General features: G+C 34.0%; 1 protein-coding gene across 1 annotated transcript in view; it reads right to left on the bottom strand.

The window, feature by feature from the left end:
- Window positions 1–1,426: 1,426 nt before the first annotated feature.
- Window positions 1,427–24,011, bottom strand: part of NYAP2 (neuronal tyrosine-phosphorylated phosphoinositide-3-kinase adaptor 2) — a 336,968-nt gene continuing 314,383 nt past the window's right edge. Inside the window, exon 6 of the mRNA XM_044670792.1 lies at window positions 1,427–1,654. Coding sequence (XP_044526727.1) covers window positions 1,427–1,654 — 228 coding nt within the window. The remainder of the gene's footprint in view (window positions 1,655–24,011) is intronic.

Here is a 24,011-nt window from a genome sequence, read left to right as displayed (position 1 = left end):
GTCAAAAAACACATTTTTTTTCAAAGAATACTAAAGTGATTAGTAAAGAATGTTCATGCTGTCAAATTTAAGAAGCATAGTCATTTAAATATACAAAATATATGTGATTATTTTCTTTTCATCTATCCGTGGCAATATTCATATTTTTACTAAGTGGCTTTTGGGAGACATTAACACAAATACCACTACCACATACAATTGGATCTATCCCCATAACCTGCTCGTTTTTCCTTTGAAAAAAAAATCAAAATAATAAAGAAAATGTCACAATTCTTTGGTTGTGGCCATGATATCATAATTTGTTACAATTCTGCATGGAAAACACTGATCTGAACATCTTAAAACTAATGAGTGATTCCAGAGAAATAGGTTTTTTTTGTAATATTAACTGGAGCTAATTTGAGAAATATTTGATCATACAAAAAAAATCAATGTAAACAAACCTTGCATGACTTTAATCATTTTCCAGGCAAAAAAAAATAATAAAAACACATATCCCCCTATCCTTTTTTCTTCCATTTGTCAGGAATTGTGGCTACATTGCCATAGTTAAAAACCTTCTAGAAAACAGTATAATTCTTTAGATTCTGATATCCCTTTTCATAGTCACAGTGAACCCTGGTCTCCGCTAATCATATCAACAATGCAAAGAAGTGTCTTCCTACAGACATTTCTAAATTAAAATTATTCTACTATGTTAGCCAAATACAGCTAAATAACTGTCTCTGGAGAGTTGACTAACAATCATTTAATATAAATTAGAGGGTATTTAAGATAAACTTCTTAGAAACTGATGTAGCAAAAGGGATTGGTTTTAATGTGATATGAACATCCAAATTAGGTGCTACATTTGCATTAATTTCCTGTCAAAATTTTAATAAAAATAAAAAAGTAACAGATGTGCCTAATGAATATGGTGATATTCAACTTCTACCATCCCAGCACCAGATTTATTCACATATTATACTGCTGAACAATGATTTATATTCACATGCTTTTGTACAGAAGACAAATTTAGGTGGGAAATGAAAAGAAAACAGGGGATTACATAGAAAATAGAAAATAATTGCTTAATACATTATATAGTAAAACTCTTGATACCTCTTTAAATTATATATGTATATATGTGTACTATTTCCGGTGTTTTCTTTCAATAGATTAGTAAAATATTTACATTTTAAATATCTTTTGGATTAAAAAAAATCCTTAATAAACACATTTGTCTTAATTTGTTGGTAAAGTTAATTGCCTTGGATTTATTTTAAGTAAGCACAAGTTAACTTGAATTTCCAAGGACAGTGTTACCGTTTCAACACAAGTAAATAAGATAGATGTCAAAGAACACCCTATTAAATAGGCCTGGTGAACATTTCCCCCATATAAGTGAAATAAGAGTCTTATGGAGCTTGCAAAATCTCATACTTTGTCATATTGCAGTATCCCAGAACACTGTTTGTTGTTTAGAATATGGTGGAGGACTGTACTTCTTAGTCCCTGTATTCTTCTTCCAACTTGGTAGAATTGGCATGCTGTCTTGTTTGCAAAGCCCCTTTTCTGTTTTCTGTCTTGCCTTGATCTCTTTACACAAGCAGCGCTTTTTCTCAATCATCTCCAACATTGTATGGTCTCCATGCAACCACTGCATGCATGCCACCTACCAAAAGAGAAGAGTGAAAACAGTATGAACAAGACTTGACAGGAGAATAGAATTTTTCCTTTTGTCAGAAATTTGGTTTAGAATGCCATCCATGTCAAAGATTTCTTCTTCTACTGCAAAGCTGGAAAGAAATCAGTGGATATTACATAAGGACTCAAAATAATTAGAACAGATCACAATTACTCAGTAACAACGATTTATTCCAGTTAACAAAGATTTTAATGTTATGTGACTTGACCTTGTACCTGAATAATATAGCTCTAATCAGGAAAACAGATTACTTTCCAAAATATTCATCTGCCTATTTTACACTATATTTTTAAACTTCCTTAATACATCTAATTGCAATGGTTGGTTTTGTTCTTCTTTTCAAGGCAATCTTATTGCTTATTAACATGGTTTAATGAGTATTGTCTGAATTCTGCTGAAAATGGTTTGAAAAGCTAAAGGCTTCATTTATAAATTACATGTTATCAAATTGTATGACTCCTGTTCCTATTTAATGGCTCATGTTACCTTGATCAAATAATGGCCAATTATTTTAATCTTGCATCCAGAAAGGTTGCCAAAATATTAGATCAATTTAGAAGTTTGTATTTCAAAGAAATCTTCAGCAAAAAGAGTATTTTAATCTCATTTCTTATGCTTTCAGTGAATGGCCAAATTAGAATTACTGGTATCTGAGCTCTCAGAAGCCAACAAGAATCCCTGAGTAGCTTTTGGGCACAATAATAACATCATTGTATTTGATGCAAAGGAACATAAATTGGGTTTTCAGAAAAAATAAGTAAAAACAAATATATTCAAATATTTGAGAATGGAAAGATTTTGTACCAACTGTAGGAATGAGAAAAGGCTAAATGAAGATTAGAGGGAATAGCAAGAGTCAGGATCAACTTGATTCAAATCCCTTCTTTTTCATTTACTAGCTTTCTGATCTTGGCTGTGACTTTACTTCCTTGGGCCTCCATGACCTCTTCTATAAAAAGGTATGATTGAAATAGTCAGCCTCAAATCCTTTCCATATCTTGATAAATATATTTTATTGATAAAAATCCTATCTGTGATTGGAATCCAATAGGCAAATTTGAGGAATTAGGAAATTCTAAGCACAGGAACTAATGTGATGAAAGACACAAAGACAAGAAAATGTAAAGCATATTTGGAAATTGGTTAAGAGTCCAGCTGGAGGCTAGAATACATCAAAAGAAGTAGTATAAAGTAAGCCTAGATGGGTAGGGTGGTGCCACATTGTTGAGGGTCACAAATTCCAGATCAAGGAAACTTAACTTCTCTCAAAGAAAGGCAATTACTACACATTTTTGAGCATAAGAATAACATGATGCAACACACACACACACACACACACACACACACACACACACACACACACACTATGATAATTTGGCAGCAGTGTTAAAGACAGAATGGAGGCAGAAAATATGGATAACTCCATCGGACATTTGACTACCCAGAAGCCAATCTCTCAATTATGGAATAGAAGGAATATGATCCTCAACTAAAATATTATCCCTTTACCTCATTATAGTTTAGAGATTATCCTGTGTCATAAAGGGTAAGTAGAACACAAGGTGTGAAGGTTTTGAGTATAAACTCAGCGATCTATTGTGTAGCTGTCATGTGGGGACCATCACAAGTAACTCCAAAAAGAATCATCACCAAAAGAGTTGTCAGAGGTGATAAAATCCTTGCTTACAGAAATTTTCAAAAATTACCTACTAATGCATAGAAGAGCTATCATCTGCATTGTCAGAAGATGTACTCAACCCAATGATAACAGATACCATTTGAAGTCCAAGATACTTCTTGTTGAGAACCTAGGCTAATCCTTTTATTTCATAAATTTAAAAAAGGAATATTCTAGGGGTAACTGGGCAGCTCAGTGATTTGAGAACCAGACTTAGACATGGGAAATCCTAAATTCAAATCTGGCCTCAGACACTTCCTATCTGTAGGAATCTGAGCAAATCACTTATCTCCTATTACCTAGCCCTTCTCTTCTGCCTTGGAACCAATACATAGTATTGATGCTAAGGTAGAAGGTAAGGGTTTAAGAAAAAAAAGAAAAGAAAGAAATGCTCCATATGCTTGTTGCCCAAACCAGATATCATTCACTAAAGATGGGAAATTGAAAGTAACTTCAAATTGATAGCTTTGGTTGGTTCTGCCTTTGATTTTAGTTAGTTTACATCTTTATTTCTTTAATTGTGGTGGGTTCTGGAAAAGCATTAGTCCTGTGACAGACAAGGCTATTGCTATGCAGTCTGGAATTGAAGTCAAGATCTAAATTTAATCCCACTTCCAATTAATAGTTGTTTAATCACAAGAAAATCAGGTAACCTCTTTTTGCCTAAATTTATTAATCTGTAAAATATGTAGATAATAAATAGCATTTATTTTACCACATTGTAAATATCAAGGGATACAACATATAAAGTGCTTTGCAAAGCTCAAGGTACTTTATAAAAAGTTGTTATTAGAATTCAAGGAACAGGCTAAATACATTGAGGAAGGATTATAACCAGTTTGATCTCAAAGTGATTTTTCTGACATTTTTGAAAAGCTCACTTATTAAGAGCTATGATTTTTGTTGCTTGCATGTTTGCAGGTTGACAAAATCACAACTACTTAAAGCATAGATACTTGAAGAAATTTCTCATTTCTAATAGAGTCCCTTTCATGCTAGGGGGCAGCTGGGTAGCTCAGTGGATTGAGAGGCAGACCTAGAGACGGGAGGTCCTAGGTTCAAATCCGGCCTCAGACACTTTCCAGCTGTGTGACCCTGGGCAAGTCACTTGACCCCCATTGCCTACCCTTACCACTCTTCCACCTATAAGTCAATACACAGAAGTTAAGGGTTTAAAATAAAAAAAAAAATAAAAAAAAATCTATTTCCCTTTCATGCTAACTAAGAGAGTTTTAACTTTTTTTAATTTTTAGTGTCTTTCATTTTACCTATCACTGAATCATTTTAAGTGTTTTTTTATTTTAAAAAAGTCTTCAAATCAGAGTATTTTAGTGCAAAACACAACATATAGGCAGCTCTTAATAAATGTTTGTTGACTCTTCTTTGGATTGTCGCTCTTAATAATGTGACATGGTCATAAAAAGCAAGAAGTTTTAAAAATAAAATAAAATAAGCAGGAGATTGTGTAAGCTTCACTTTTATCAATGAATGTGTTTCTAGTGATGACTAATAATGAACAAAGACCTCCAACATAGAAAGCTATTTTCAAGTGTGTGAAGAAAGGCTGGTCCAGGAAAAGTGGGAATTTCCTTACAGGGAATTTTAGGCTTAATAAAAAGGAAAAATTTCTAACAATTAAAGCTTTCTTCAAATTAGAATGGACAAAAGTAGTATATTAAATCCTTATCATTGGATGTATTTGGTTGGTTGGTCACTTACTAAGCACATTATAAAGGGCTGTTGTTTGTTAGTTTTCCATTCAATTTCAATTTTTTAAAATGACTTCTTAAAGCTTTCCCAGTTCTTTTTGTTGTTGCTGTTCTTGTTTTTAAAGCTATTCTATCTTTTAAGATGATCTGAATAGGCATGAGTAAAGCACTCAAATGAACTGCAGAGTTCAGAAAAAGGAGGAAATGTGGATTGAATCCTACCTCTGCTACTTTCTAAAACTCCAAAAATGACACCCTTTTGTGTGTATAAATCTCAACATTAGTAGGCATCTTACAGAAGGCTAATACTCTAATATGATTTACCAAGATAACAAGGCAGAAGTATGTAGCATTATTGAAAAGCATAACAGATCATTGAGCTTTATCTTTACATATTTAATTCTGTTTCTTCTGCATATTATGTAGACATATAACATCCATGGATAGAGAAAATTGGTGAACAAAAAATAGAATGATTTGACCATAGAATAGAAACTTATAGAATAGGGATTCCTTAAAAGCAGGGATGATTTTATTTTTGTTTGTGAATAGATAGCACCTAGCAAAGTGTGTATATATATATGTGTATATATATATACTGTTATGTAATAGCCCTTTAATCAATGCTTGCTGGTTGATTGACTATGGAGACAAAACAATGTAATAAAACTCTGTACTGAGAAAACTTGGTCTCAGTATCCACTTCTGTCATTAACTATCCCTGCCAAAATAGAAAAGGTATTTAACTTTTCTTGCTTTGAGCTTCCTCCTATTTGAAAAAGGAATAATAATATTTCCCTTTAAGCTATCAGAAAAGCATTCTCTATAACTTATGGTTATTATTATTATAACAATGTCAGAACTACAATGCTGTTTGAATTAATATGATATCATTAAATATATATTCTGTTTACTCTACAATTATCTTTTTAATGAGTATAATTTAATTTCCAAGTCTACATAGATTTGATTTTCAATTATTTTTACACAGACTGGCTCATTTGTAGACTACAAGAAACAAAATTTCAAACACAGATTGGCCTCTGTGTTGACCATTCAGTGCCACGCTACTATCCTTTGCTACTCAACCACATATATGTGCAAATGCTGCCATCTGCAATGCCATAGTGTGTCCATGTAGACATGTAACTGGCTGGGAATGAATCCAAAGGTCTCACAATACCCTTTTTTCCTTCATCTTTCAAAATATCCTTTCAGAAATAGCCAAGCATGGCAGCAAGCTTTGTAGGCAACAAAGAGTAATAGAGATGAGGATTAATAGGATGAAGTATTTTGAGAAAATCAGTGACATTTTGAGTAGTCACCAGAGGTCATATAGAATTAGAGATACTTGTGGGTTCTCCCTTCTTATGCTTTGAAGGGAATAGGATAATCCTCTTGTTATCTTATTAGGATTAGATTAGTAAGTAGCTATTGACAATTAATAAGCTTATGAGCTGAATGATGTATCTTAACCTTTCTTAATGAAGATAATGGCATTTATTATATTTTTCCTGTTCTACTTCTCCATCCTTACTCCTTGGCACTACTAAGTGACTTTGGGTTTCTAAAAGCCATAGCCAGTAAGAATAAGATTTGAAAGATCTTATCAAACTAGAAGTTACAGAAGTGGAGCCCTATTCTGCATCAGCTATTGGAGATCTATGCTAGCTACTTCCAAAGAAATTTGCCACCAGAAAACCAGGGGATGGATATTTTTGTTGTTGTTTTGGTTTCAGTAGCTCATGAAGTTGATTCTTGGAGGCTTCATACAATAGTTGTTTCTGCCTTAGCAGAGGAGTGCTCACACACACATACACACACACACACACACACACACACACACACACACACACACACACAAAGACCTTGATGTTCTGAAATATTGAAGTCCTTGCTAATGTTACAACATGCATTCTGCCATTTTATTGATCATGTTGCTTGATATAAAATTGGTTGAGGAGAAAGAGTGGGAGTCCAGAAATCCTATCATTTTCTCTCCCAAACCCTTCTGTCTCACCCTACCTGCCTAGTATGTAGTTTGGAGAATGTGTTTTGAAAAGGAGAATCTCATAGAGCTCTCATAAGGTCAGTTCTTTGACTTAGAGACTTTTTCTTAAAAATACTCTTGAAAAATACTTAGATGCTTATTTTTTGCTGGCTTTTATTTTTTTTTAATTTTTGATTCAGATAATAATGAATAAAAGTTTAGTTTACATGATAGTGCAACTAATAGGAAATGGACATGTGCTATTCTTTCCAAAATATTATCATCTGAATATAAATATATTTGTCCCCAAATCATATCCTATCCCAGATTTGTTGATTTCCCCCAAATAATTTTAATCATATTTTACAATACTTTAAGATTAGCAAAAACAATCCACTGAGATAGAATGAGTGAATTATTAATACTACTTTATAACTAAAAAAAACTTATGCTCCTCAAGGCTTGGGGCAACTATGTGGCTCAGTAAATAGAGTAATAGAGTAAATAAGCCTGGAGTCAGGAAAATTTGGATTCAAATCTGACCTCAGAGTAGCTGTGTGGCCCTAGGCAAGTCACTTAATCCATTTGCCTAACCCTTGCCCTTCTGTCTTGTAGCTGTTGCTAAAATAGAAAGTAAGGATTATTTTTTAAAGGAAGTTTATATTTTCACCCACATCACAAAGCTATTCAGTTCAGAAATCATACAACTTAGAACTGGAAGGAACCTTAGAGTGCTTCTAATCAAGACCTCTCCTTGTAGTGAAAATTGAATTCCTGAAAAAGGAAACTATTATTTTCCAAAATTCTACTAAATGATTAAACTGGATCTTGAATTCAGGTCCTGTGACTTCAAACTCAGGGTTCTTTCCATTATAACATTTAATGTTTATAATTTTATTATTCTTAATCTGGTCATAAATACTATGATTTACAGAGGCAAGGTGAGGCATATCATATTATGAAATGATTTATTTCAGCATGAAAGGCAACTCGCATACAAAGTGCTTACTCTCTATTCAGAGTTTTTCATTAACCTTACAATACATTTTCATGAATAGAAAATGGATTGACAGACAATGTAGTATAGTTGATACAGGTTAAACCTTGGAGTCATTATTACCTGGGTTCAAATCTTGCCTTTGTCATACACTAAGTGACCATTTAAAAATCTTTTAAGTATCTCAGGCATCTCATGCCATCTCCAACTTGAAGATGATTTGTCATTAGATATTGGTAGGGAGAATTTTCAAACCATGGGTACTATATTAGTGTGATCTAATCACAGGCGTGTGTAGGCAAAAATTTTACAAAAATGAAGAAATTTAACAAAAAATATGAAAAAAGTGGAAAAAACTTTAAATGGAATTTCTTATAGTTATTAGAAAAAAAATAAAGATGTCAGTCAAAGAAAATGGAATGATACTGTAGGGTTAGACCAGAAGTACTAACATTTAAAAATCATGTACATAGCATTTTAGATTATATTAGACTCACCAACATAAATTTCCCAGTACTTTTTTATGAATTTTTGAATTGAATCTACAACAGCACATCAGAAATTGGGTACTATGTCTATGGGTTGTCTATTATTTCACAATCGTCCCAAACAAGTTCATTTCAGAATCATGTGTTAACCAGATGACACAAAATAATTTTACTCTCAGGTTTTGTTCTAAAATTCGAAATTCGCAACAAGTTATTTTAGATCATTGTTGTTTAGACTTCTAAAGGACTTAGCCAAAGAATAATAAGCTTCTAAGCTAAGGACAGGGTTGATTGTTTCTATTCTGGATGGGTTTCTTTCCTCTCAATGGATAAACAAAGTTGGGTCTTTTAAAAATAGAATCTATGAAGCAAATATCTCTCATATATAGAGAAATATGTCTCCAAAATTATGGTAGATTAAAATATATAATTGTCTTTACTATTTAATTTATATGAGATGAAAAAAAGATATATAATTAAATGGAATACAACCAAGTATTTTATGACAATTTTTTTTATATGTAAGTAAAGTCATATATGAATTGTGATCAGTACAATAAATGCTTTTTGACAGGTAAAATCATAGAGTGGGGAACAGCTGGGTAGCTCAGTGGACTAAGAACCAGGCCAAGAGATGGGAGGCCCTGGGTTCAAATCTGACCTCAGATATTGCCTATCTGTGTGATCCTGGGCAAGTGACATAACCCCCATTGCCTAGCCTTTACCGCTTTTCTACCTTGGAACCAATTCTAAGACAGAAGGTAAGGATTTTAAAAAAGCACAGTGTATGCTGTTTGAATTAAGAAATGAAAATAGAAAACCTCAGTTACTAATCATTTATGTTTCAGCATAAATATATGCAATCATGATTGCTTCTTCTCCCCTTTGTCCCCTTTTTACTGTCAGCTATTTGGGTGACTATCAATCTTTTTCTGAATCATTTGACCAGTATAATAGAAAAGACACTCAGTTTGGAAGCAAAGGTATAGGGTAGGTTTTTTTTTTTTAACCCTTGTACTTCTGGTTTTTTTTGTTTTGTTTTTTTTTGTTTTTGTTTTTGTTTTTTTAGGGTAGGTTTTATTCCTGCTGCTTCTTAAATGTGTGAAGTTGGACAATTTTCTTTAACTTCTTAGACCCTTCATTTCCTCATCTCTAAAATAGAAGATATGAGACTAAATGATCTCCAAAGTTTCTTTTGTCCCTAACTCAATTATTCAATGATCCTATGACCCATTGAGACTAACTAGTATAATAAATGGGCAATCAAGGGGCAAACTAGGTGGCTCAGTAGACAGAGAGCTAAGCCTGGAGTCAGGAGGTCTTGGGTTCAAATTTGACTTCAGATACATCCTAGCTTTGTGATCCTGGGAAAGTTCCTCCATTTCCTCATTTGTAAATTGAGCTGGAGAAGGAAACAGAAAACTGCTCTAGTATGTTTTCCAAGAAAAAAAACAAATGAGGTCACAAAGAATCAGATGTGCCTGACAACAAAATATATAATAAATAAATGGATGACATCAGTATAATTTCTGTCTCTCTCCCTCCTCCTTTCTTCCCCATATATATGGAAACTAAGAACTAGGTGGTAAAGTGACTTTTTCAAGGTCACACAGGTGGCAAAAGTCAAGGCCAGAATTTAAACCCAAGAGTTTTGAATCCAGAACCAATATTTTTTTAGGGTGCTTTCTCCTAATTATTACCTGACAGTTAATGAAGCCGCTTTATCATAACTTATATTTAATGTAAAAAGCACATACTGATACAACAAAATTTCCCATTAGCTTCAAAATTGCTTCGACATCTATATTATAGTTTAAGTACTTCATTTTTTCTTCCTCCTGATTCAATTAAAATCAAGGGTACAGTGAGTAAAGCAGTGTTTTACTCACTAATCATTTGTTGACTGATTAAAATAGAGAAAGAAATTGTTATCTCTGCATATGGACATATTCACTAATGAGAAGATATTATCACTATGTAACTCAAACATAATTCTGTAATAATCATATAGGAACCATCAAAATTAGATTTTTTTCAAAAGGCTAAGATATGTTTTCATATCTCTGCTATTATAATTGTTCATCTCAGAAAATATTTATAGGTGGCCCATGGACATGCTATTTAGTCATAGTCTTAGAAGATACAAAGCAAATTACAAATCAGCTAACAGCTAATTTTTAATCACTAAATATATAATTAGGTAATAAGAATTTTACAGTTACTTTATCAACATGGAATTTTACTCTAATATTTATAGTACTTGGGATAAAAATTTATTTTTGGACTTGATTACAAAATTATCTAGGAGAACACAAGGGGAGGAGTTCTTTTTCATAGACATAAGCTCAAATCATACAACAGGTCTCAACAATTTTTTTGAGAATAAGTAAGAGAAGAAAAATTCTGTTGTTGGTGATAAAAATATACAGTGTACAATGAGGACAATTTTAAATGATTCAAAAAAATAAACTAAAATTTTAGTCTCAGAAAATGAATGTATATAAATGATTAAATGTGATTCTCAAATTAGATTCATAGTCTTTTAAAAAATCTAATTCCAATCTAGAGTAATAGGATTACTCTATTAATTACTCCATGAGTTCTCCACAATTCAATTATCATTTATTTTATGCATTCTTGGTAGAGTACTAAAGTTCAAGTCAAGAAGATGAGTTTGAATAATGCTTCAAATACTAGTTATGTAATCCCTATCACTTAACTACTTTTAATACCATTTTCCTGATTTGTAAAATATAGATAATAATAGTATCTACCTTCCAGGATTGTTTTGAGGATCAAATGAAATAAGACACATAAAGTGCTTGATAAACTTTAAAGAGCTATAAAATTATAAGCTAATATTATTGTGCTCAGAATTACACTTGAATTGTCTAACATTAAGTGAATACGGCGTACTGCTTAATGCATTCTTCAGTAAAGCCTCAGTGAATGATGAAAAAATATTCTAGTATTTTATGTGAATATTCTCAATATATTCTATGTACCTAGACTTATACTAACCCTAACTAGTTAATGATAGAAGTCCTGTAATATTTTTCCATTCAAGATTAATCTTTCAGACACAGATCACAAAATATCAGAAAATGATTATTAAAATTGTATCTACATGTGATTTGGAAAAATATAAAATTTAAAAAATCTTTCAGGTTTCAGGGAATGATCTGACACTTTTCATGATTTCACTGAAATAATTTTCTTCACCTATCCCAGAGTCATTTCTCTTCCCATTCCTATCTTTTCAGTGAGATGTTAATTTCCTTATCAGAGTGGAGGATGATGAAAATCTTTCCAAATTAAATTTGAATCTTCCCCCAATACATTATTCACCAACTTTTTAATAATTAAAAGCAAGTTTTTTAGTATTAAATTAATTTACTATCCTACCTGAAAGTTCAGGACCAGTTTCTTCAAATCATTAATATTTTTTTAGCCATGCTTGGGTTGTGATTGGTTCTTTTATTCCTTTGTAACTGATTTATAAAATTGTCTTAAACAGCAGTTTAAATGACTTCCTGAGATATAGTTAGAAATGAAGTGGTACAGAGAGATGATACCACAAGCTAATTGTTGGCATTTGCCAAATGAACAACCCTAGTCTCTAAAGTTCTCCCAGTGAACTTGTCTGTTTTGTATAAAAACTATGCCCTAAACACAACACACATACACACACATCATGTATGTGTGTATTTTTATATTATCTTTTCATGTAAAAGTATGATTCTGTTGGGATTTTTTCTTCTCTCTTAAAATGATGTATGCACACTAACATATTGGCTAGAAAAGAGAATTGATTTTATGCCTTCAGTAGGAATATTAATATAAACCTTTTTGTCAAGTTGTTTTTTGGTGTATCTGGCTTTTTGTGAGCCCATTTGGGGTTTAACTGGCAAAGACATTGAATTGATTACCCTTTCTTTTTCCAACTCATTTTGCAGATGAGGAAACTGAGGCAAATACTCTTAAGTGACTTTCCCAAGCTCATACACAGCTAGGAAATGTCTGAGGTCAGATTTGAACCCATAAAAATGGGTCTTCCTGACTCCAGGCCTGGGATTGGGAAAGTAGCATTGTAGGAGGGATAACTATAGTAATAAAACTTGGTCCTCAAATCCTCTAATACTAGCTCTGCCATCCTGCTTGTATTCCTCTGGACAAATCATTTTCCCTCCCTCAAATTTGGTGATCTCTGCAAAATGATAGGAGATTGGACCAGGTCAGTGATGGGCAAACTTTTTAAAGAGGGGGCTAAAGGAAAGGAAATGCTCATCTTTCAGTCTGTTTCTAAGGCAACTCTTTTGAAGTTTCATTTTATTGTATCCTGCTCATTGTATTTGTCAGGTTAGGAATAATGCTGCATGGCCAGATAGAACATTTCAGGGGGCCACATCCTGTCCGTGGACCATAGTTTGAGCATCACTGGACTAGATGAACTCAGGTTTCTTTTAGCTAATAGTTCTATAACCATAAGAATCATTATGTGGCTTCCATGCTGCCCCTCATTAATTATGCAATTAAAAATATCAACGAAGAAGGATTATTTTTGTTCTTTTTTGTCCCAGAGGACCACACTAAGAAGAATGGGTGAAAGTAGAAACAGGGCACTTAATTCATAATCAAAATGAGCTGCCTGTATAAGTAGTGGGTTCTCTCACTGAAGGACTTCAAATATATCCTTGATGATCATTTATCGGGTATATCAGAGAAGATTTTATTTTTCAGATACAGTTGGATGCTCGGTCTCTTGCACCTTAAAATTATCTAATTGAAATGTTTGCAGGACTAGAGTTCAATTCAATAATTCAGTAAGAGCCATAATTTATCAGTACTACCCTTAAAATCCATTTGCTAATGAATTATGAATAATAATCCTAGTAATGCTATTGATATTGCCCATCTGCATTTGATGAGCACTTTTCAAAGTGTTTTTATAGACCTAACAAGATTCCATGGACTCTGACTGAATTGCATCAAATTTAATTGATGTTCCCCTTTGGCATGAAAAGAAACTATGGAAAGGAAAGCCTTATGTGAGAGAAAGGTTTGAAATAATTTTCAAGCAACCCCTGGATAAGATACGAATTACTTCCACAATTTTTGCTGTTTGATTGTTTTTCTTTATAACCCTGTTTAGGTTTTCTTTTGGAAGAGATGCTAGAGTTGTTTTCCATTTTTTTTCTCCAGCTCATTTTACAAAAGTAGAAAGTGAGGCAAACGGGGTTCAGTGACTTGTTTCTGAGAGCAAGTGTTTGAGAATCCAGGAAAACAAGTCTTCCTCACCCTGGCCCTGGCATTCTATCCCCTGTGCCACCTAGCTGTTCCACACGAATTAGAGAACCATCCTTTCTTCAAACTAAGTCCCATAACTGTTGCGTAGAGAATAATGACATTTCAAGGACTAGAAAAGCAATGCTTTTAAACATGTAAACTCTATTTCATTTTTATAATTTAAGAAGACAAGTAAATCCAATATAATTGACCAAAAATGGGCTGCTAGCCTGGAGAATCCTTGCAAATAAACCCAAAGTAAAAACACACACTTCATTTATATGATTGGCACATGTCAATTAGCAAGAGGCAATGTACAAACACACAGATTACATTGATAGACAACATTCTGTGACATTGGTGAGAGTATACATATATGTACACATACATTATACATAGAAAGGCTAACAAACTGTGAAATATAGCAGGAAAGGCTTTTTAGACTCAATGGTTTGGGTGAGGTCTTGGCCACTGAGAATGCAACTGTTGAGGTTCATGTTGCCATTCATTTTCAGGAACCTAAAATCCTTGTCATATTCTGCATTGAGATTCAGAAAAAGTTTACAGAGAAATCATGTACTAGAAACAACCTTCATCTACCATGACCTGAGATAGCCAGTTTCTTGGGGAAGTTGAAACATCTAATGAACAAGAATAAACTATAGAATCAAGCTCAGGGCTGGCTTGGCAGTATTTTAAACTCTAGGATAATCTATTATGCCATTATACACAGCTTGCCTTTCCCCATCCAGTTTGAAGAATCTCAAACCTTTTTTGTCCAGGCTAGACTAAACGTAACTTCAGGGGAAAATAAAGAAATCCCATCACGAACCTCGAATAAAGAATTCACAACATATTTGGTGCCATCATATAAATGAAAATTAACAGAGACTCTTGTACTGAGTGCAATACATGTTGTTAATGTGATTAAGCTAATTGTTTGTATTGAAAAAAATCTGAGTAGTTTTCAGAGTTAATTTACAGGTTTTTAAATGAGCAAGTGATTTATTTTATAAAGAAAAGGCCTTAAAGAGATTCCCTGAAGGAGCAAGGAGTGTTACAAGATAAAATTCAATTACGGCAAACATTGATGTTTAGGCTAAACATAATATTTTAATAGCTTGAATTAGCATTAATTAAATCCCCAAATTTCATTTCTTTGCAAAGTATTTGTTTTTAATAGTGTCTATAGGCCTGACCATGGACAAGCTTGGGAAACTAATATCCCCATAAGCTTCGTTCATTATAGGAAGAAATGGTTCAAAGAGATATGGAATGTCCTAATGTATCAGTTCCAGAAAATTGTAAGAATTACTTTCAGTTTTTACAAGCCCAATAAGGCTGGAAAGTTCTTTTCCTTTCTTAATTAACATCACTTTAGGGTTTCCGATTGAGCCTCTTCCCTTCATAATTTACTTTCATCTCTTTCATTCTACTTTTCATTTTGCTCAATGCTTTGCTAACTTGATGCTTTTCTAGGCAGCTGTGTATTGCAATGGATAATGTTGAACTCAGTGTCAAAAAAACCAGAGTTCATATCCTGCTGAGTGACCCTAGGAAAGTCATTTCATTCCTAACAGACCCTGTTTCTTCATTCCTAAAACAGAATCAACAATGACAACTTTCTCTTTGGGTTATTCTGAGAGCCAAATGAGTTAACATGTGTAAAATACTTAGCAAACCTTAAGGTGCTATATAAATGTTTGTGATTATTATTCTTTTCCTCAGATTCTTTCTTCCCACAATTATTTTCCTTTTCTGGTTGACCATTTTAAAAATTATTTTTATTTTTCTAATTCACTTATTTTTCTTTATTTCTCTGATTTCCTATTGTTTGTATGAAATTGAATCCAACTGAAATATATTAAGAGTTTTCAATAAGCAAGGCACTCAAAGCAAACCACCAATAGCAACAATAATCCCTGACCTCAAGGAGTTTATGTTCTATTGAAAGACAGAAAGACAAAAGTCCAGTCCTTCAACCAGTTTCAAATCCAACTCATTGTTCTATTGTTCTGCCCATATCTCTCCATCTCTTAAAAGAAAAGAGAAGGTGATATTATCAAATGTTTTGCTAAAATCTAGGTAAATATATCTACAGTCTTTCCCTGATCTAACAGCCTAGGAACCTTGTCAAAAAAAAAAAAAAGAGAGAAAAAGAAAAAAAAGAGATGAGATTAGGCTGGCATGACCTGTCCCTGAAGCCATGGTGTTTCTTTGTGATGATTATTTCCCTCTCTAGATGGTTATTAACTATACCATTAACAATAAATTCTACACTTTGGCCAGGAGTTGAAGGTAAGTTTGCTAGCCTGTTGTTTGTAAAATCTATTCTCCACCCCATATTTTTTTTACAATTACGACAGCATATATACTTCACTAATCTTGCCATACCTCTATCACTCTCTCTATGATCTTTCAAAGACCCCTGCCAGTGACTAAGCAGTAAAACTCACTAATATTTTCAGTTCCTTAGCATATACAAGTTCCACCAGATGGCTTAAGAAATTCCTTCTGCAACTAATTTGTGTTAGGTGACAAATTCATCAAGGGCTCTAACACGCTTTCTTACTATTTTCCTTATTATCTTGGGAATCAACTCCCTATTTACATTTTTCTGTCTTTTCAGCACAAATATTATTCTCCTTTAAATTCTCTGTGCATTAACAATGGTCTTGTGTGTGTGTGTGTGTGTGTGTGTGTGCGCACGCGCGCGCACACACGTGTGTTGGGGGTAAGGCAAGTCTCCCTTTTTCCTACTCATTATGTGTTTATTTTTATTTTCAGGGCTGGATTCTTAAGAGCTTTTCATTCCTGTTGGGATAACATTTTCCTGTAACATTTTAGCTCACATATACTATCTAGTTTTCTCTAGATCCTTTGAAATCTGTTCTCCTAATATCTAGCATGCTTGCCAAACTATACCCATCAGCTCTGACTCTCTGTCTTGTCTCTTTCAAGTTTGAATGGCCATTTCCCTCAAAAATTCCCATTAGTGGTTCTTCTTTTTTAGTGACAATTCAGATCTAGAATCTAAGTTCTTTGGCATCTCTACCTTTTGAAGGATACAGAATTCATTAGGTAAGTCAAGAAATTTTAAACATTTTTTTTCTTTTGAGTAAGTTGCTAAATGCCCTTCTTTATTATTTTCATTTTTTTCCAGATTACACACTGAAACAAATTTTAATTAGAGTTTTTTTGACATTTTGTGATCCATGTTCTCTCCCTCCCCCTCTCCAAGGAGGCAGGTAATGATATGGGTTGTATAAATGCCCTTCTAGACCTAAAGTCTGGTCATTTGTCTCATCCCACCAGGCTAATACTACTGAGCTTTGTGATACCAAATTTATTTCCTCATATCAGAACATTAGTTCACCTTGATTCTTAACCTATACCTTGCCTACTTCTGGATAAAATCTGATTGCCATTGACTTTATTACTGGTTTATTTCTTGTATTTTATCTTTTGTGAATTTCTTGGCATCATTACTGCTATTCTTCATGCATTAGAGCTACTTTCTTTGGAATATTGCTTGGTGCACATATGTAAGTAGTCTTCTCTCTTCCTCTTCCTTTTCACCTTACGACCTTTTCAAATTGATTTTAAAGACTTCGTGCAAATATGTCAGTCAATCAACACTCATTTATTAAGTGTTTATAATATATAAGGTAATACGCTAACAACCAGGGATACAAAGAAAAACAAAAATGCTATCTTGATCTCAAGGAGCACACTTTATCAGGTATCCTTCAATGCTTGCCAGGAGCCTGTCACTCATGATACTTTTAAAGCCCATAGCAAAGAAATCCAAATTCCATCTTGAGCTACCATCTTCTTTACCAAATGTTTGCTTACCAATTTTGCTTTTCTTTTCTGAACACTTTCACAAATATCAGGAGCAGTGATGAAAACAAGCACCTGTTTCCCTAAGGGCTTTAGTTTCTTGCACAATACTTGGTCATCTTTAGCAATACTTTCTAGATTCTTTCTGGCAGCAAAATTTGTGCCCAAGTTAAGAACCAGAAGCAGGTAGTAGTCACCCATTTAGGTGATTCTTAGAAGGCTCTTTGTCATAGCATAGTTACATGGTTCAGGAAGTTAGCAGACCTTTTATTTCTCTTATGAAGTCGCCAAATAGTTATCTCAGTATCCCTTATGCCTAAATCAGTTATTTATTGATTATCATTATTCATCTCTACTTCCCTTGACCTCAGTTGAATAATCTCTTAGCATACAGATCCTGCGAATCTGTAGTATCATTCTTTGAAAAGCTAAGAGGGACTTCTTCACAAGGACCCAATTATCTTCTTTTCAGTAAGAAAAAAAAAAACACTCATTTTTATAGGTGGAGAAACTGAGGTCCAGAGTAGTTAAGTGAGGCAACTAGCAGATCCATTGGATAAAACATCAGACTTGGAGTCAGAAAGACCTAATTCATATCCAGCCCCAGATAATTACTAGCTGGACAATTGACTTAATCTCTCTCAGTCTCTATTTCCTCATCTATAAAATGAGGATGATAATGGTACATATTTCAGGGTTGTTGTGTGGCTCTAATTTGATAGCAGAGTAAAGTTGCAAACTATATTTTGTACTATGTAAGTGCTAACTATTATTTTTGTTGTCGTCATCATCATCATCATTTGTGATTTATTTAGTATTTATTAGAAAGGAAGAAGAAGAACCAAGGTTTCAGTTTTAGTCTTTTAACTCCAAATATTTTGCTCTTTTTACATCTTTATCTCTATCCAGCTACCTACCTACTATCTCAATATATTCATGCATATATTTTCCCCAAACCCTTGTGCAATAATTTCTATTGAATTTAATTTTAATTAATTCCTATCGTCATTCTGGAATGTTGAGATTTTTTTGAATATAGGTTCTCTTGTCCAATGTGTTGAACTAGACCTATACAATTTTGTATTATCTATAGACTTGATAAGTATAACACTTTTAGCTTAATTCACATCAGTGATAAAGTTATTAAACAATACATGGTCAAAGCAGATCCATGTTCCAAGAGAATCCTTTTAACAAGGTGGCAGTCATCCATTAATAATTATTAATGAGGGGTACAAGGTGGCTCAGTGGATAGAGCCAGACCTGAAGATGGGAGGTCCTAGGTTCAAAGCTGGCCTCCAACACTTCCTGACTGTGTGACCCTGGGAAAGTCACTTAATTCCAATTCCCTATCCTATACTGCTCTTTTGCCTTGAAAATGATATTTATTATTGATTCTAAGCCTGAAGGTAAGAATTTTTAAAAATTGTTTTTCTAAATAACTACTCATTGCCATGAGAAATGACAAACAAGATGATTAAAGAAAAAAACATGAAAAGATATCTGAAGTGATATAAAGGGATGAAAAGTGAAGCGACCATTACCAGCACATTGTAGACAATAATAACAATGATGTATGATAATCAATTGTAAATGACAACTATATTTAGGAAAGTAAGGATCTAGCACTACTCCAAGGGACTCATGGAAAAAAGGATATCTGCCACCAGAGAAGGAACAGAAGGGTTCCAAATACAAATTGAAACATCCCTTAATTGGTTTATTTTCTCCATGAATTTTTCTCTAGTGTAAGCAATGTGTCTTGTTTTACAACATGAAAAATGTTTAAATGTGTGTTATTTGATAATATGTGTACCATTCTTGGGTACAGAGGAGAGAAGGAACATGGATTGCAAAATGTCAGCGAAACAAAATAATAAGAAAAAAATAAAAATGAAATAAATTGTTGAAAAAAATAACCATTCCCTGCATGACTGGCTAGCCTGCATTTATTAGGCCTCTTGTTTTTAGTCTGACTTCTAACTCTATCTAAAAATTTTAGCATAACCTTGGAAAAAGCTATTTGAAATCATGGTCTCAATTCCTTGCTTTCCCTTGTCTGTTCCATTGTGTGTGTGTGTGTGTGTGTGTGTGTGTGTGTGTGTATGCATGTGCTTGTGCATGCCTGTGTTGATTTTATCAACACTTTCTAAGTCTCCTTTTGTTGGAGATGTAAACCTCCTACTTCCAGTATCAATAGCCAATTAGTCAACAGACAGCTTGACCACAGTCTTCTGGGCCAAACAACTTGCAAAATGATAGAGACTCATAATCCGCAGGCCTGTTCCAGGAACATTTGATGGCATAGCTCTGTCTAGCTTCCAGGAGTCAGACTGGTCACTAATTCATTCAAATCATTTAGCAATGAATTACACTTCCATGCCAATTAGGTCCTGAAAAGAAAATCTGTAATGATGTCTTTTTTCCTTCTTTGGAACTAGCCTTGCCCCAGACTCCAGTCAATGCCCTGATCATGTCACTTCTTCCTAATTTAGTTGCTCCTCCTCCTCAAATCATTTACAACCTTAGAAAATAGAGAAGAAAGAGATAAAAGAGAAGAGAATGTGACTGAGGAGAAGAACAAAAGGTGATAAAAAAAAATAGGGTAAAGTCAAGTTGATGTATTCTAAGGAGAATTTAAGCATGGCAAAAAAACTAACTTCCATAACTCTCCTAAATATCTCAATTGCTCCCTTTTACCAATTCCACCCTCTGATTAAAATGACTTTAACATATGGCCATTGGATTTCTTGCTTAAATATCTCTCCTTATTTTGAACCTAAAGAGAGAAAGAGAGAGAAATAGAGACGGAGAAAGAGAGTGACAGGGAGAAAAAAAGAAGGAAAGAGGAAAGGAACAGATGGTAGACAGTAAAGAGTAAGGGAGAAGAGAAATAAGGAAAAGAGAGTAAAAGAAAAATGTAAAATAAATGCCAACCACAGAAATGGCTCCAAAGGATTCTCTTTCTAATGAAGTCAAAGAGAAAGTATTTTCTTAGTGACGCTTTATGAATGTGAAGCTAAGTTTCAGGATTTTTTTTTTTTATCCCAGCTAGACGGTTTCTCTTACCCTTATCCACATCCATACCTGGGACCATCAAGCACCTCGGTTGGGTAACCACCAGAAACTTTCCTGTTCCCTTTTTTCCAGCTCTCTTCTCCTGATGTCTCAACATATGGACTAAACAAGCAAGTTGTTTTTTCTCCTGTTTTCGTCTCATCCAGATTATTCCAAGTTTCTTCATAGCTTCTACCTAATATCCTTTTCTTTTAAAATAACATTCCACCTTGGAATTGATACTGTATATTAGTTCCAAGGCAGAAGAGTGGTAAGAGTTGACCATGAAGGTCAAATGACTTACCGAAGGTCATACATTAGGAAGTGTCTGAGGTTCAGTTTGAACTCTCATCTTTGGACCTGGCTCCCCATTTATTGAGTCATATAGTTGCCTCCAATGGCTTAATTGTTAAAGATCATGGGGTGAGCTTTCAGTAGCCTGGAAACTAGGCTTAGGTGGTAATCTTTGGTTTCTAGTTATCTTTTCCAGTCTCACAGACACATAAAAACTTTGAACAGGAAAATATCTTAGACTGGTGGTGGTGAACCTATGGTACACGTGTCAGAGGGGGCACTCGGAGCCCTCTCTGTGGGCATGTGCACTGTTGCACTAGCACAGAGTTTACCAGAGTTTGTTACTAGAAATGCAGAGGGATGTGGGGCCAGGCTGCTCCCTCCCTCTCCTCATGTACCCAGAGACATTTCTTATATTACACTTCCCTAAAAGGTTTGCTATCACTGCCTTAAACCCATAATGGTGAGCCTTTTAGAGATGGAATGATGGACCCCACCCACACACCCCCAGAGACCAAGTGTTGTGCCCCTCCCCACACCACATTCTGGGTATGCATTGCCCCCCTTTCCCTACACAGGGGAGGGAGAAAGTGCTCCCATTAGATTGTTAGGCAGAGAGGCAGGTATAGAGAGAGGAAAAGGGAGTAGCCTGAGTGCTCCCCTCCAGCTCTGCAGCCCGTGAGCCAACCACCTTAACCTCTGTTGTGCTCCCATTGGGTTACTGGCAGAGGGATAAGGAATGGGAAAAATATCCTCAAGCATGGTGGAGAGGAAGAAGGGAGCAGCTCCACTTGAGACCCTCTGCCTTTCTAGTAATAAACTCTGGGGGAAGAGGGTGGGAAGGGAGGATGGCCAAAGTGTCCACAGAAAGTACTCTGCATGCCATCTTTGGCACCTGTGCCATAGGTTCACCATCACTGCCTTGGACCAACCAAGTCAGTAAAAAAGAAAGACCAATAAAGGACCTACAAAGAGAATTCAATTGTAGAACTTTATTCCAGATGTGGAATAAGAAATTGGATTTCTAAATTTGGTATTTATACAGAAAGAACCCTCCTCTTAATCAATTATCTTCACTTAAATTCAGTGTTGACAATTTGCCTATAAGGTTTCTAATGATACATTTTTATAGATAAAGTTGGAGGAGTTTAAGTAATATCCAGAAAAATATAATCACATTCTTGCCTTTGTGATGAAGACAATTCAATAGGTGAAAAAGAATATCAAAAGTCTGAGGAAGTCTAATAGTCTGGGAGTGAGGTCCGTTAAGCTTTAATTAAATTTCTTATATGGCTAGAGCCTAAGTTGGAAATAGAGAGACAGACCGAAGCTTATTGTATTTATTTATTTATTTGTTTATTTGTTTGTTTGTCTGTTTGTTTATTTATTTATTTATTTGTTGTAACATTAAAGATTACCTGCATAGGGAGTGAGGCAGAGAAGTGTCCCTCTCCATGATTATAAGAGATTGATTAGAAAGCTGCTATTTAAGGAGGCATTTTTTAGTTTAATTTTAATTTTAATTAAAATTTAATTTATAATTTTTTTTAAATTTTAAGATTTTAAAATTTAAATTAGATTAATAAGAATAATAATACAAATTATGATATCATAACTCAATATTTAATAATATAATGCCAACAAAATATTAAAATAATAAGTTAAATTAAAATTAATTGTAATTTTAAAATTAATAAAAACAAAAATAAAAAAATTAATTAAATTTTTTGTTGAATCAGGTCCTTCCTTTTGTAAGTAAAGGAATATTGATCAAGGGTCCCCACAAGTCATATTACTTAAGTTACTGATGAGCTTGGCTTGTAGGAATGCCTGAATCAGGTGATAAGTCTGGGAAAGTAAACATATAAAGGGGGACCAAATTTTGTCTTCTTCCCCTCTTCTCTTAGATCTGACTTTCAATTCATCACTCATATTTTATGGTTTAGTCCTTAAATGTTCACTCCCTGAAATATAAAATTAACAAAAAAAAACTTGGGAAGAAAGAAGAAGGGGCTCTTTTAATGAGAAAAGAATAAACCATTCCTTAGCATTATTAAATCCAAATCCTCCAGGTCAGTGATTGGCAAACTACAGCCTGCAAGCCCAGATGTGGCCCCCTGAAATGTTCTATCTGGCAGTGAGACATTATTCCTAATCTGACGAATACAATGAGTAGGATACAATACAATAAAACTTGGAAAGAGTTGCCTTAGAAATAGACTGACAGATGAGCATTTCCTTTCCTTTGGCCCCCTCTTTAAAAAGTTTGCTCATCACTGGTCTAGGTGACTCTTCTTCTCTCTCAAAGCTATAAATACTCCAAAAGCATCAATCTATATCTTCTTTCCTCATCCTATGTAATAATAATTGGGATGAAGACAATAAGGAGGAGGACAATAATAGTAACTTTAATAGCGAGCATTTATATGGCACTTTATGATTTACAAAGTGCTTTACAGTTCATTTGATTTTCACACCATACCTCTAAGGTAGATGTCATTATTATTTCCAAAGGCTGAGTGACTTACCCAGGGTCACTCATCCATTAGATGTCTGAGATAATATTTGAATTTAGGAATTAATTTGGAGAAAAGTCCCCTTAGCTCAGTATGAGAGCTGGCTAAAAAGTGAAAAATTATTTAGTAAGAAATAGTGGGAAAAGCTGTGATCTACAGTATTGGAAGATATCCTATGCTAAGGAAATGGAAGATCCATGAAGTTTTCACTTGGCTCTACTGAGATTATGAACACATGGATGTGCTGATAAGCATGTCACTTAATCTAAGCCTCAGTTTCCTTATATGCAAAACAACCTCTCAAAGTTGTTGAGAAACTCAAATGAGATTATATATGTAAAATGCTTCACAAATCTTAAAGCACTCTAGCATTATGAGTTATTCTTTGCCTTCTCTTCCTTTTCTCAGCTACCACAATCTAAAATAGCAGATTTAAAAGATTCTATTCAAATTCATGGTAGAGACA

The sequence above is a fragment of the Gracilinanus agilis genome, chromosome 3 (assembly GCF_016433145.1).
Source record: "Gracilinanus agilis isolate LMUSP501 chromosome 3, AgileGrace, whole genome shotgun sequence".
In the NCBI taxonomy this organism is placed as follows: domain Eukaryota; kingdom Metazoa; phylum Chordata; class Mammalia; order Didelphimorphia; family Didelphidae; genus Gracilinanus; species Gracilinanus agilis.
The sequence above is the reverse complement of the archived record's forward strand: the minus strand, read 5'-3'. Positions and strand labels throughout refer to the sequence as shown.